The following is a 12862-nucleotide window of genomic DNA, read 5'->3' as shown; positions in this document are numbered from 1 at the left end:
AACATCACCTTGATTGTTTTAGGTACAGTTAATCTTCAGTTCCAGGGTGGGTTTGTTTTTACTTCTTTGAGGCCAGTTCTCGGAATTGTGGCAGCTTATGTCATGTCTAGTCTGGTCACCATATAGGCAACTTCTTCCACCTGGTAGGAGTTTCAGTATCTATAAGACAGCTCACAGGCTATGGCTCAGAATATTATCTATAGCCGTTGAGAAGGAACTAAAGGTCCCCAACTATGCTTAATGGCTACATTATTATTATTTGGGTCTCCTTAGGACTGTGCTTCCTTTCAATAGGAGGTAGGGGAAGAGCCAGAATGTGCATGAATTTTTTGCTGGGGTGGGTGAACATCCAAAGATCACCGCTAATCACAAAGAACAAACAAGTTAATGATCTTAGTGCTTTTATATGTATGATAAGAATCTGGGATCACTGACATTTTCCCTTAGATATGTATCTTAACTATCTGGGTGTATCCAAGCCCAGAAAGCTATTTTTCATCATCCTGAATTCCCCTCAAGGTACACTGTCCATGGCTTGATCCTTGTAGAACTGAAATGGCAGGCAACACTGTTTCTTTACATCCAAAAGTCACTTTCAATAGGCCATTGGGCAAAAGCCGTAGTTTAGAGCCTGTTTCATTAGAGGTGCCCACTGGGTATAGACAGACTTGGAAGATCCTGTTTGTGTATTCACAGTCCCTGCAGGTGGGTGCAGCAGTGGTGTGGTTCCTTTTTAGAAGAAAAGGAGAGGAAGTGTTGCAGCACTGTTCTTGTGGGAAGGACATGGACGCTGGTCTAAGGAGGCAGACTGTAGCTTGGTTGGAGAGTGTTGGAGGAAGTTTGTGTTTTAAGTAAGAAATATTATATTTATACAGATATATATCTATATACACAATTTTTATGCTAAAGAATTTTTAAGCCTTTTTAATTACTAACAAAAGCTACTATAGGCAGCCTGGATGGGAGAGGAGTTTGGGGAATGGATATGTATATGTATGGCTGAGTCCCTTCGCTATTCACCTGAAGCCATCACTTGTTAATCGGCTATACCCCAATACAAAATAAAAAGATTTAAAACAAACATATAAAGCCACTATAAAGAGACAACCCTTCACTTCAAGATTTTAGGACTCCACTAGGAACTACAGTCCCTTTAGAAGAGGACCGTAAACTGGGATAACATTTTTTTATATCAGCAAATTGATATAAACAGACTCTGATTCAGTGGGTCTGTCTGGAATAGAATTTGAGGGTTTGCATTTCTAACTAGAAGATGCTGCTGATACTGCTGGTCCGCCCATCACTCTTTTAAGTAGCAAGTTTCTAGGAAATGTTTAAACTGAGTGTTTGAGGGAATTGGGGATGGACAAGAGGCAGGCAGTGTGAGATTGAAGGATAGTTGGGAGTCAGATGGCTGAATGCTGTAAATATCACACATGTTAAGATATAAATTATTGTTTCTAGGCACACCAAATCTTGACCATTCTAAATTAGAAAATTAATTCACAATTGGCATTATGTTTTTCACTTTCAAAAAGGCACTTTGTTTATGGTAAAGATCTTGGCTCATTTCTCACTGTGCAGTAATAGTCATTGTTTTGTGCTAGTTTGTTCCTTTCAAATGTCTGCATTCTGTTCTGTATTTGACAGTACAAAAAGTTCTGTGCCCTGATTCAAATTTATAATGACCAATAAACAAATAACAGAAGACTGTTGCTCAATAACGTACTCTAACATAGAAGTTTAAATGTACAAAACTTTCTCTTGAATTTCTCTAGCAGGTTGCCTTCATGTATACCTATGGCTGATTCATGTTGGGGTTTGACAGAAAACAGAAAAATTCTGTAAAGCAATTATCCTTCAATAAAAAGTAATAAATTAAAAATATATATACCTTTAAACAAACAAAAACAACTTTCACTGACATTTACACTGGTAAAAGGGATTTAAGTAGTCTAGAAAACATGAGGCAGGCTAATAGTAAAAATTTTCTGGAATAGACAAGAACAATATTCAGTGAAGTTTATGTGGCAGAAACAATAAAATAGTGGGGAAAGTTGGCACTTTTTATTTACTTTTCACCTCCTTTCCAGTTTTTGTTAATGTGCAGATAGTTTGTACATATGCTAGGTATCAATTCCTTGCCAGTTTTAGACATTATATTTTCTTCCAGTCTTCACCTATCTTTTAACTTTGTCCATGGTGTTCCTCCTTGGATGGAAGTTAACTTTGATCTTCTGAAACCAAGATTAGAATTTTTTTTTATTTTACAATATTGTGGTGACTTTCGCCGTACATCAAATATTAATCCTTATGGCTTGTGGTTTTACAATCTTAAGAGTTCTTTCTCTACCCATAGGTCACAAATATTCTTCTGCATTTTCTACAGCATTTTAGTTTTATCATATGAAAGTCCATTGTACTTCAAATTGGCATCTAGTGAGAGGGAAGAAGGCAGCTAGGGTTTTCTACATGACCAAGTCAGTTTTCAACAAGCTATCTTATGAATCAAGGGTTGGATAACTTTTTCAGTAAAGGGCCAGATAGTCAATATTTGAGGCTTTAAAGGGTATGCTACTGTCTCTGTGGCAACTACTAAATTTTTCCCTTTTAAGGTGAAGGCAGTCACAGACAATACATAAACAAAAGGGCCACTGCGTCCACATGTCACGGAATATTCTTAATTTTTAAAAAATAAGATTTTATTTTTCAGAGCAGAGAATCCCATTTACTCCCTGCCCTCTCAGAGGCACAGCATTCCCTACTAGCAACATCACACACTGGAGTGGTACACTGGTGAACTTGTGGTGACACATCTTCACCCCAAGCCCATGCTTTATGTTAGGATTCACTCTTTTTGAATTGTGTTATCTCTGGGTTTTCACAAAAGTAGAATGACATGTATCCATCATTACCATTTCATACAGAATAGTTTCACTACCTGCTCTAGACTGAATGTTTGTGTTCCCCTAAACATCATATGTTCATTCCTAATGCCCAGTGTGATGGCATGTGGAGATGAAACCCTTGGGACATGATTATTAGGTCCTAATGGTTGAGCTCTCATGAATGGGATCAGTATCCTTATAAAAAAAGCTTTCAGAGAGCTCCTTTGCCCCCTCAGCCATTTGAGGACACAGCAAAAACAACCAACCAAAAAAGCTGTCTGTGAACCTGAAAGCAGGCTCGGGAACCGAATCTGTCAGCATCTTTTTTTTTCATCCAAGAGTTTAGTCTTTTATTTATTTTTTTGAATTTAGAATTATTTTTTTATTTATTTTTTTCCCATTTATTTTTATAAGTTGGAGGCTAGTTACAATATTGTAGTGGGTTTTGCCATACATTGACATGAATCAGCCATGGATTTACATGTATTCCCCATCCCGATTCCCCCTCCCACCTCCCTCCTCACCCCATTCCTCTGGGTCTTCCCAGTGCACCAGCCCTGAGCACTTGTCTCATGCATCCAACCTGGGCTGGTGATCTGTTTCACCCTGGATAATATACATGTTTCGATGCTGGTCTCTCGAAACATCCCACCCTCGCCTTCTCCCACAGAGTGCAAAAGTCTGTTTTATACATCTGAGTCTTTTTCTGTTTTGCAGATAGGGTTATCGTTACCATCTTTCTAAATTCCATATATATGCATTAGTATATTGTATTGGTCTTTATCTTTCTGGCTTACTTCACTCTGTATAATGGGCTCCAGTTTCATCCATCTCATTAGAACTGACTCAAATGAATTATTTTTAATGGCTGAGTAATATTCCATTGTATATATGTACCACAGCTTCCTTATCCATTCGTCTGCTGATGGGCATCTAGGTTGCTCCCATGTCCTGGCTATTATAAACAGTGCTGTGATGAACATTGGGGTGCATGTGTCTCTTTCAGATCTGGTTTCCTCGGTGTGTATGTCCAGAAGTGGGATTGCTGGGTCATAGGGCAGTTCTATTTCCAGTTTTTTAAGGAATCTCCACACTGTTCTCCATAGTGGCTGTACTAGTTTGCATTCCCACCAACAGTGTAAGAGGGTTCCCTTTTCTCCACACTCTCTCCACAGCATTTATTGCTTGTAGAGTTTTGGATAGCAGCCATCCTGACTGGCATGTAATGGTACCTCATTGTGGTTCTGATTTGCATTTCTCTGATAATGAGCGATGTGGAGCATCTTTTCATGTGTTTGTTAGCCATCTGTATGTCTTCTTTGGAGAAATGTCTGTTTAGTTCTTTGGCCCATTTTTTGATTGGGTCATTTATTTTTCTGGAATTGAGCTGCAGGAGTTGCTTGTATATTTTTGAGACTAATCCTTTGTCTGTTTCTTCATTTGCTATTATTTTCTCCCAATCTGAGGGCTGTCTTTTCACCTTACTTATAGTTTCCTTTGTTGTGCAAAAGCTTTTAAGTTTCATTAGGTCCCATTTGTTTAGTTTTGCTTTTATTTCCAATATTCTGGGAGGTGGGTCATAGAGGATCTTGCTGTGATTTATGTCGGAGAGTGTTTTGCCTATGTTCTCCTCTAGGAGTTTTATAGTTTCTGGTCTTACATTTAGATCTTTAATCCATTTTGAGTTTATTTTTGTGTATGGTGTTAGAAAGTGTTCTAGTTTCATTCTTTTACAAGTGGTTAACCAGTTTTCCCAGCACCACTTGTTAAAGAGGTTGTCTTTTTTCCATTGTATATCCTTGCCTCCTTTGTCGAAGATAAGGTGTCTGTAGGTATGTGAATTTATCTCTGGGCTTTCTATTTTGTTCCATTGATCTATATGTCTGTCTTTGTACCAGTACCATACTGTCTTGATGACTGTGGCTTTGTAGTAGAGCCTGAAGTCAGGCAGGTTGACTCCTCCAGTTCCATTCTTCTTTTCTGTCAGCATCTTGATCTTGGACTGCCTGGTCTCCAGAACTGTGAGACATAAACTTCTGTTGCTTATGAGGTGAGGTGAATTCACTCAGCCGTGTCTGACTCTTTGTGACCCCATGAACTAAAGTCTACCAGGCTCCTTAGTCCATGGGATTTTCCAGGCTATAAACCACCATAAAAATGGTATTCTATCATAGCAGCCCAAAAGGATAAAGAAACTGCTGTAATAATCCTCTGTGCTCTGCCAATTTATTCTTCTCCTGCCACCCTCTAGCAGCCACTGATATTTTTACTATCCCCATAGTTTTGCCTTCTCCAGAATGTTGTGTATTTGGAATCACACAGTATGTAGCCTTTTCAGATTGGCGTCATTCACTTAGGAATATGCACTTAAGGTTCCTCCATGTCATTTCAGGACTTAGTAGCTTATTTCAACACTGAGTGATAGTTTATTACTGAATGTAGCACAGTTTATGTATACATTTACCTACTTAAGGACGTCTTGATTGCTTCCAAGTTTTGGCAGTTATGAATAAAGTTGCTCTACACATCTACGTGCAGGTTTTTTGGTGGACAAAAGTTTTCAGCACATTTTGATCAATACTAAGGAGCATAATTGCTGGGTTATATGGTAAGACTAGTTTTATAATAAAGTGTCAAAATTTTCTTCCAGAGCAGCTGTACCATATTACATTCCCACTGGAAACAAATGAGAGTTCCTGTTGCTACACAGCTCACCAGCACTTGGTGTTGTCAAGGGTTTACATTTTGGCCATTCTGCTAGGTATACAGTTGCCGGGGTCCAGCCCCAGCAGGATCCAGGGGAACCCTCAGGATGAACGGCGTCGGCGAGAGAGAGACACGTAGGACCGGCCTTGATAGGGCCAAGTCTGCTAGGGGGAGAGGGAGAGAGAGAGAGAGAGAGAGAGAGAAAGAGAGAAAGAGACCAGACCAGGAATATGCAGCAGAGTCTGGCAGTTGCTTTATTTTTCACCGTAGCCTTTATACCCTAAGTTGGTACATTTCTAAGGGGCAGATAAGCATACAGACTTAGTTTAACATTACATCAGCTTGTCCTTCACAAAACCAGGTGTGCTCTGTATATTTTTGTTTATGAGAGTCTTTTCCATAGATTTTTTTGTACATTATCTTCTGGCCTTGAGGTTAGCAGAAAACAGAAAATTGGCAGTCTCATGGTACAGCAAGTCGCAACATAATAGAAATACAATCCTGTTAACATAAAAGTCAGTCTTTTTGCAGAAATTCTCAGCTAAATTTATCTAAAAAGCTTAACACACAAAGACTCTGTGACTCTGGTGAGGCAGCCCCTGTTTAGCGCTCTTGGTTAAAATTAACAATTATCTTATTGTTTTTACACTAGGGCTAAACTCTTATTTTACTATATCTTTAACTATATTAACAATAGTGTCCACTGCACAACCTCAGCACATTAACATCAATCAAACGTTGATCTAATAACCACTTTTAAAACAATATGTTTTGTATTTTCTAATAGGGCTTCCTCACCCCCCAAAGGGCTCTGTGCCTATTAGGGCCTTTTTAATGGTTAATCTCTATGTATAATATCTTTTGGCTTTCAGGCCTGTTGACAATTTATGGCTTGCACCTGGTGCAACTTTAAGCACCTTCAGTAGCCGACACTGTCTTTTTTGTGGTTAATCTATTTTCTTTCTATTAGGTGTCATCTCCAAGGGAACTAGATAGGATTACATTTTTACAGAACAGAAATGCAAAGGATTGCAAAAACAGCAGATATGGCACAAAACAGGCTCTTAGTCCAAAAGTTAATTAGCTGCAAGAAGTCGCCATCTAATCTCTATCTAAACTATTTTCTATTAGGCACATTTGTGGGTATAATATTTGTGGAGCTTTTCTCACCCCGCGAAGGGGCCTATGCTTAATAGTTTCTTTTGTTAGCGTACTGTACTTAGGATGTTTAGAACAATCATGAGCATTTTGTGCAATGAGAGCACACATTTATCAAACAAGCCAGAATGCCAGCAAAAGGGTTTGAACTGAAGCATTTCCTTCATCCCTGGCCCCTTCATAGGGTACCAGCGTCCAGGGGATTTATTAATTAGCTTTTAAGTTGGTCTTTATTTAGTGAAAGAGGAGCAGGAGAGCTCTCGGCAGGCAACACAAGAATCTGCAGCAGGGCAAATAAGAACAACAGCAGAAAAGGGGGGAGGATATAGGGTAGGGTAGAGGCCGAGGCCAACCTGGAGGGTCCCTTATCCTAGACGGCCTTGCCTGTCAGGTATTTTCCTCATGACCTCGTCATGGATGGGGTCCCGGACGGCCTTGCCTGCCTGGTATTTTCTTCATGACCTCGTCACGGGAGGGACCCCCCATAACGGCTCCCGGCATACAGTGGTCTCACTGTTGTTTTCATTTGCCATTTCCTACAGGCATATGATGCTGAGCACATTTTTGTATACTTACTTGCCATCTGTTTATCTTCTTTAGAGAGATGCCTACTAAGGTCTTTGGCCCATTTTTCAGTCAAGTTTTTTGTTTTTTTAGTGTTGACTTTGAAGAATTCTTTGTATATTTTGTAAAGAAGTCCCTTATCACGTGTCATTTGCAAACATTTTCTCCAAGTCTTTGGTTTATCTTCTCATTCTTTTGATGGTGTCTTTTGTAAAGCAGAAATTCTTACTTTAATTAAACCTAACATCAATTTTTCCTTTCATGGAGTGTACCTTTGATGTTATATTTAGAAAGTTGTTGCCAAACCCAAGGTCATCCAGACTTTTCTCCTATTTTTTTTTTTCAGGAATCTTACAATTTTACATTTTACATATACAACTATGATCCATTTTGAGTTAATTTTTGTGACAGATGTAAAGTCTATGTCAAGGTTCATTTTCTTGTATGTAAATATCCAGTTGTTCCATTTGTGAAAAAGACTGTCTTTGCTCAACTGTATTGCCTTTGCTCCTTGTCAAAGATTGGTTGACTACATTGATGTGGGTCTATTCTTGGCCTGTAAGAAGAAACAGACAATCCAATAGGCCTACGTCTATTAAAGAAATTGAATCAATAATTAATAATCTTCTGAAGCAGAAAGACCCATCCAGATGGGTTCACTGGTAAATTCTACCAAACATTTAAGGAAGAAATTATACCAGTTCTCTATAATCTCTTCCAGAAGACAGAAGCAAAGATCATACTTCCTAACATATTCATGAAGCTAGCATTACCCTGATAACAACAAAAAAAGATAAAGACATTACAAACAAAAAAGCTACACACCAATATCTCTCATGAACATAGATGCAAAATTCTCAACAAAAAAAGATTAGCAAATTGAATGCAACAATATATAAAAATAATCAAACACCACAACCAACTGGGATTTATTCCAGGTATGCAAAGTTAGTTCAACACTCTAAACTCAAACTAATATAATTCATCATATCAGTAAGCTCAAAAAAAAATCACAATAATATCAATAGATGCAAATAATTCATTTGACAAAATCCAATACTCATTCATGATTTTAAAAATTGTCGGCAAACTAGGAACAGAGAGAAATATCTTCAACTCGATTAAGAACATCTGTGAAAAATCTACAGCCCATATCCTACCTAACAGTGAGAAACTTAGAAGCTTTCCAGCTAAGACCATAAGGATGATTACTAAAAATTAGGCCTTGGAGTTTATCACGGATTCCTGACAATAAGAAATCTTGAACAATCAAGAGAAAGATGTGAAGGTGCCAAGTCATTGGCTGTATTTTCACAGGAGGAACATAGTGACTTCAGGGCAAAGCAAAACCTCAGAGTAGTAAGTCAGCGGTCTCACATTTCCACTGAAATATTACTGCCAATCCAAAAACTTCTCAAGGGGTAAAAAGAAGTATCTGTCAGATTATGAACACAATCTCAAGACTCAATGCATTCTAGCAAATTCCAAAAATGATTGTGACACAAATATTAGAACAAAGAAAAAAAATTAACCTATAGATTAGATTTCTAGTTTTTTAAAGCCACAGGTACTACAAAATAGCTTATATTCATTGCAGAATCTCACATTTTGACACCAAGAGTCATTATTATGAATGTTATTGTGTTAAACAATAAGATTTCAGAGTCTCGAGGTTAAAATAAAAAAATAATCAATTTCCTTGGAAAAAAGAGCTTGCTTTCAGAAAACCTTTATTGCACATCACATCATTGAATTAATTTGTTTGAATAAATAGCACACAAAACAAAGACTTATGTTGTGAAAATCCCTGAAGCTTCTAATCAGCAGTCTGCAAGGAGTGGAGACTTTGGTTTTGTGTCTTTTTAAGGCATACATTTCCCATTTATTTTTAAATTTTGAACATAATTGTTTTCCAAAACATTTTTCATGTCCGTTATAGAACTTCTCCCCATGAAACCGCGATTAGTGACCCTGAGACGCTACTCTTTTCTGTGAGAATGAATGTTCCCCCAAGGGACCTGGTGCATCATGCACTTTTCACAAGGCTGTGCAAGTACCAATAAATCGATCCTTGTGGGACTGAATATGCATTTGGTATGCACTTTAATTTTCACAGATTTATAGAATACTCTTTCAAGTTTGTCCTTTAATACTATAGGAAAGGAGAAAACCTATACTTGAGTACAAAAAAAATCTGATCTTCTCCAGAAATCAAGAGTATCAAATAACAGTTGTCCTTCAGAACCAAATATGTGACTGTTAGCTGGTGACTTTTTTCTTTCTCATTCTTTCTTTTGAAAGTTAAAGTCACTCAGTCATGTCCAACTCTTGCCACCCCATGGACTATAGCCCACCAGGCTCCTCTGTCCTTGGAATTTTCCAGGCAAGAATACTGAACTGGGTTGCCATTTCCTACTCTAGGGCATCTTCCCCACCCAGGGATCAAACCCAGGTCTGCACTACAGGCAGATTCTTTACCATCTGAGCCACCAATGATTACTGGATAGAGAGCAACCTTCCCGTCTCTCAGATGACCACTGAGAATGGTCCAGGCCAGGGTTAGTGACTTGGCTGACATCAGACCAGGAACTGTTTCTACTGATGACACAGTCAGCATAGTCAAAATAACTGGAAGCGAGAGTAAAGAAAAGTGTGGAAAACATATTCTAAAACTATGGCAAAACAAACAGGACAAGAATCCAAAAGTTTCCCTCATCAAAGTGGGTTTTTTTAAAATAAACCTAGCACAAAGCTATAGACATTAAATATTGCTTTAAAAATATAAACACAGTTCTTGATGAATTATAGTCATCAATTTGCTCAAAATAGTAGTCTTCAGACATACTACAACTGATAATACCCATTTTTATCTCCCAACTCATTTACATAATATATCCCCTCCAGAGCACAGATTAGCCTAACAGCTACTTTTTACAACAGCAGAATATAGATACTGGAGTGTCTTCTTCTAATCGGTACTTTCCAGAATTAGGCAGATCTTTGCACTCTGATATAAATAAACGAAGTTCAGTCTCAGGAAAGCCATCTTGTTGGTAATGCTATATAGAAAGAAAGGAAAAAAAGTTTTCATTAGTAAGTCCCCTGACAACAGCTTTATTTCAAATTCAGAGTGGATCATTTGGCTACAGGGGTGGGATGCATGCTAAGTCGCTTCAGTCGTGTCCAATTCTGTGCAACCCTATGGTCAGGCTCCTCTGTCCATGGGTTTCTCCATGGAATACTGGAGTGGATTGTCATGCCCTCCTCCAGAGGATCGTCCCAACCCAGGGATCGAACTTGCATCTCTTACATCTACCTGCATTGGCAGGCAGGTTCTTTACCACTAGTGACACCTGAGAAATCCACAGGGGTGGGTTAGGTAGGGATTTTTCTAAAGGGATAGTTCACTCGCTTCCACGTATTTTCATGGCAATGGAGCCTCTAGAATCACTCTTAGGCTTGGCTAAGGAAAAGTGGGTCTAAGATTCTGCAGTGCCCTCCTGGGCTCTCTTTCATGGGTCTGAGTCAACCTGAAATGGACATGTTGAATCTGAATCTGAGACCTCCTTCCAGGGAAAATCCAGCCTGCACATGCTTTTGGAGTCTCTCTTCCAGATGGACAGATTTATATAAGGGCCTAATATTTATTTCAGTTTGGGGATCTAAGATCCCGAGAACGGGCCCTGGGACAGAAAGAATCAGAAAGGACTCGTCCATGTGACAAGTGCCCCAAGTCCGTGGAAAGAGGTTAACATCTAAACTAAGAGTCCTAGGCTTGTGTCAAGAGCTGTCCATTCATGTTACTCTTTGAGACCTCAGATATCACTACCCTTGAATAACATATAGCTTTCCTTTTTTTTTTTTTTTTTTTATTCTTTTTCGTTTCTTTTTTTTTTTTTTCTTCATTTATTTTTATTAGTTGGAGGCTAATTACTTTACAATATTGTAGTGGTTTTTGCCATACATTGACATGAATCAGCCATGGATTTACATGTGTCCCCCATCCCGATACCCCCTCCCACCTCCCTCCCCATCCCATCCCTCTGGGTCTTCCCAGTGAACCAGCCCCGAGCACTTGTCTCAGGCATCCAACCTGGGCTGGAGATGTTTCACTCTTGATAGCATACTTGTTCCAATGCTATTCTCTCAGAACATCCCACCCTCGCCTTCTCCCACAGAGTCCCAAGGTCTGTTCTGTACATCTGTGTCTCTTTTTTTGTTTTGCATATAGGGTTATCATTACCATCTTTTTAAATTCCATATATATGCATTAGTATACTATATTGGTCTTTATCTTTCTGGCTTACTTCACTCTGTATAATGGGCTCCAGTTTCACCCATCTCATTAGAACTGATTCAAATGAATTATTTTTAATGGCTGAATAATATTCCATTGTGTATATGTACCACAGCTTCCTTATCCATTCGTCTGCTGATGGGCATCTAGGTTGCTCCCATGTCCTGGCTATTATAAACAGGGCTGCGATGAACACGGGTGCACGTGTCTCTTTCAGATCTGGTTTCCTCAGTGTGTATGTCCAGAAGTGGGATTGCTGGGTCATAGGGCAGTTCTATTTCCAGTTTTTTAAGGAATCTCCACACTGTTCTCCATAGTGGCTGTACTAGTTTGCATTCCCACCAACAGTGTAAGAGGGTTCCCTTTTCTCCACACCCACTCCAGCATTTATTGCTTGTAGAGTTTTGGATAGCAGCCATCCTGACTGGCATGTAATGGTACCTCATTGTGGTTCTGATTTGCATTTCTCTGATAATGAGCGATGTGGAGCATCTTTTCATGTGTTTGTTAGCCATCTGTATGTCTTCTTTGGAGAAATGTCTTTGGCCCATTTTTTGATTGGGTCATTTATTTTCTGGAATTGAGCTGCAGGAGTTGCTTGTATATTTTTGAGACTAATCCTTTGTCTGTTGCTTCATTTGCTATTATTTTATCCCATTCTGAAGACTGTCTTTTCACCTTGCTTATAGTTTCCTTTGTTGTGCAAAAGCTTTTAAGTTTAATTAGGTCCCATTTGTTTATTTTTGCTTTTATTTCCAATATTCTGGGAGGTGGGTCATAGAGGATCCTGCTGTGATTTATGTAGGAGACTGTTTTGCCTATGTTCTCCTCTAGAAGTTTTATAGTTTCTGGTCTTACATTTAGATCTTTATTCCACTTTGAGTTTATTTTTGTGTATGGTGTTAGAAAGTGTTCTAGTTTCATTCTTTTACAAGTGGTTGACCAGTTTTCCCAGCACCACTTGTTAAAGAGGTTGTCTTTTTTTCCATTGTATATCCTTGCCTCCTTTGTCGAAGATAAGGTGTCCGTAGGTACGTGGATTTATCTCTGGGCTTTCTATTTTGTTCCATTGATCTATATGTCTGTCTTTGTGCCAGTACCATACTGTCTTGATGACTGTGGCTTTGTAGTAGAGCCTGAAGTCAGGCAGGTTGATTCCTCCAGTTCCATTCTTCTTTCTCAAGATTGCTTTGGCTATTCGAGGTCTTTTGTATTTCCATACAAATTGTGAAATTATTTGTCCTAGTTC

General features: G+C 38.8%; 1 protein-coding gene across 6 annotated transcripts in view; it reads right to left on the bottom strand.

The window, feature by feature from the left end:
• Nucleotides 1-7651: 7651 nt before the first annotated feature.
• The window catches only part of MCOLN3 (mucolipin TRP cation channel 3), a 42045-nt gene continuing 36834 nt past the window's right edge, over nt 7652-12862 (bottom strand). For all 6 annotated transcript variants that reach the window (XM_043460799.1, XM_043460803.1, XM_043460804.1 and 3 more), the window contains one exon: nt 7652-10375. In XM_043460799.1, coding sequence (XP_043316734.1) covers nt 10241-10375 — 135 coding nt within the window. In that variant the 3' untranslated portion in view covers nt 7652-10240. The remainder of the gene's footprint in view (nt 10376-12862) is intronic.

Source organism: Cervus canadensis, chromosome 2 (assembly GCF_019320065.1).
Source record: "Cervus canadensis isolate Bull #8, Minnesota chromosome 2, ASM1932006v1, whole genome shotgun sequence".
Classification (NCBI taxonomy): Eukaryota; Metazoa; Chordata; class Mammalia; order Artiodactyla; family Cervidae; genus Cervus; species Cervus canadensis.
The sequence above is the reverse complement of the archived record's forward strand: the minus strand, read 5'-3'. Positions and strand labels throughout refer to the sequence as shown.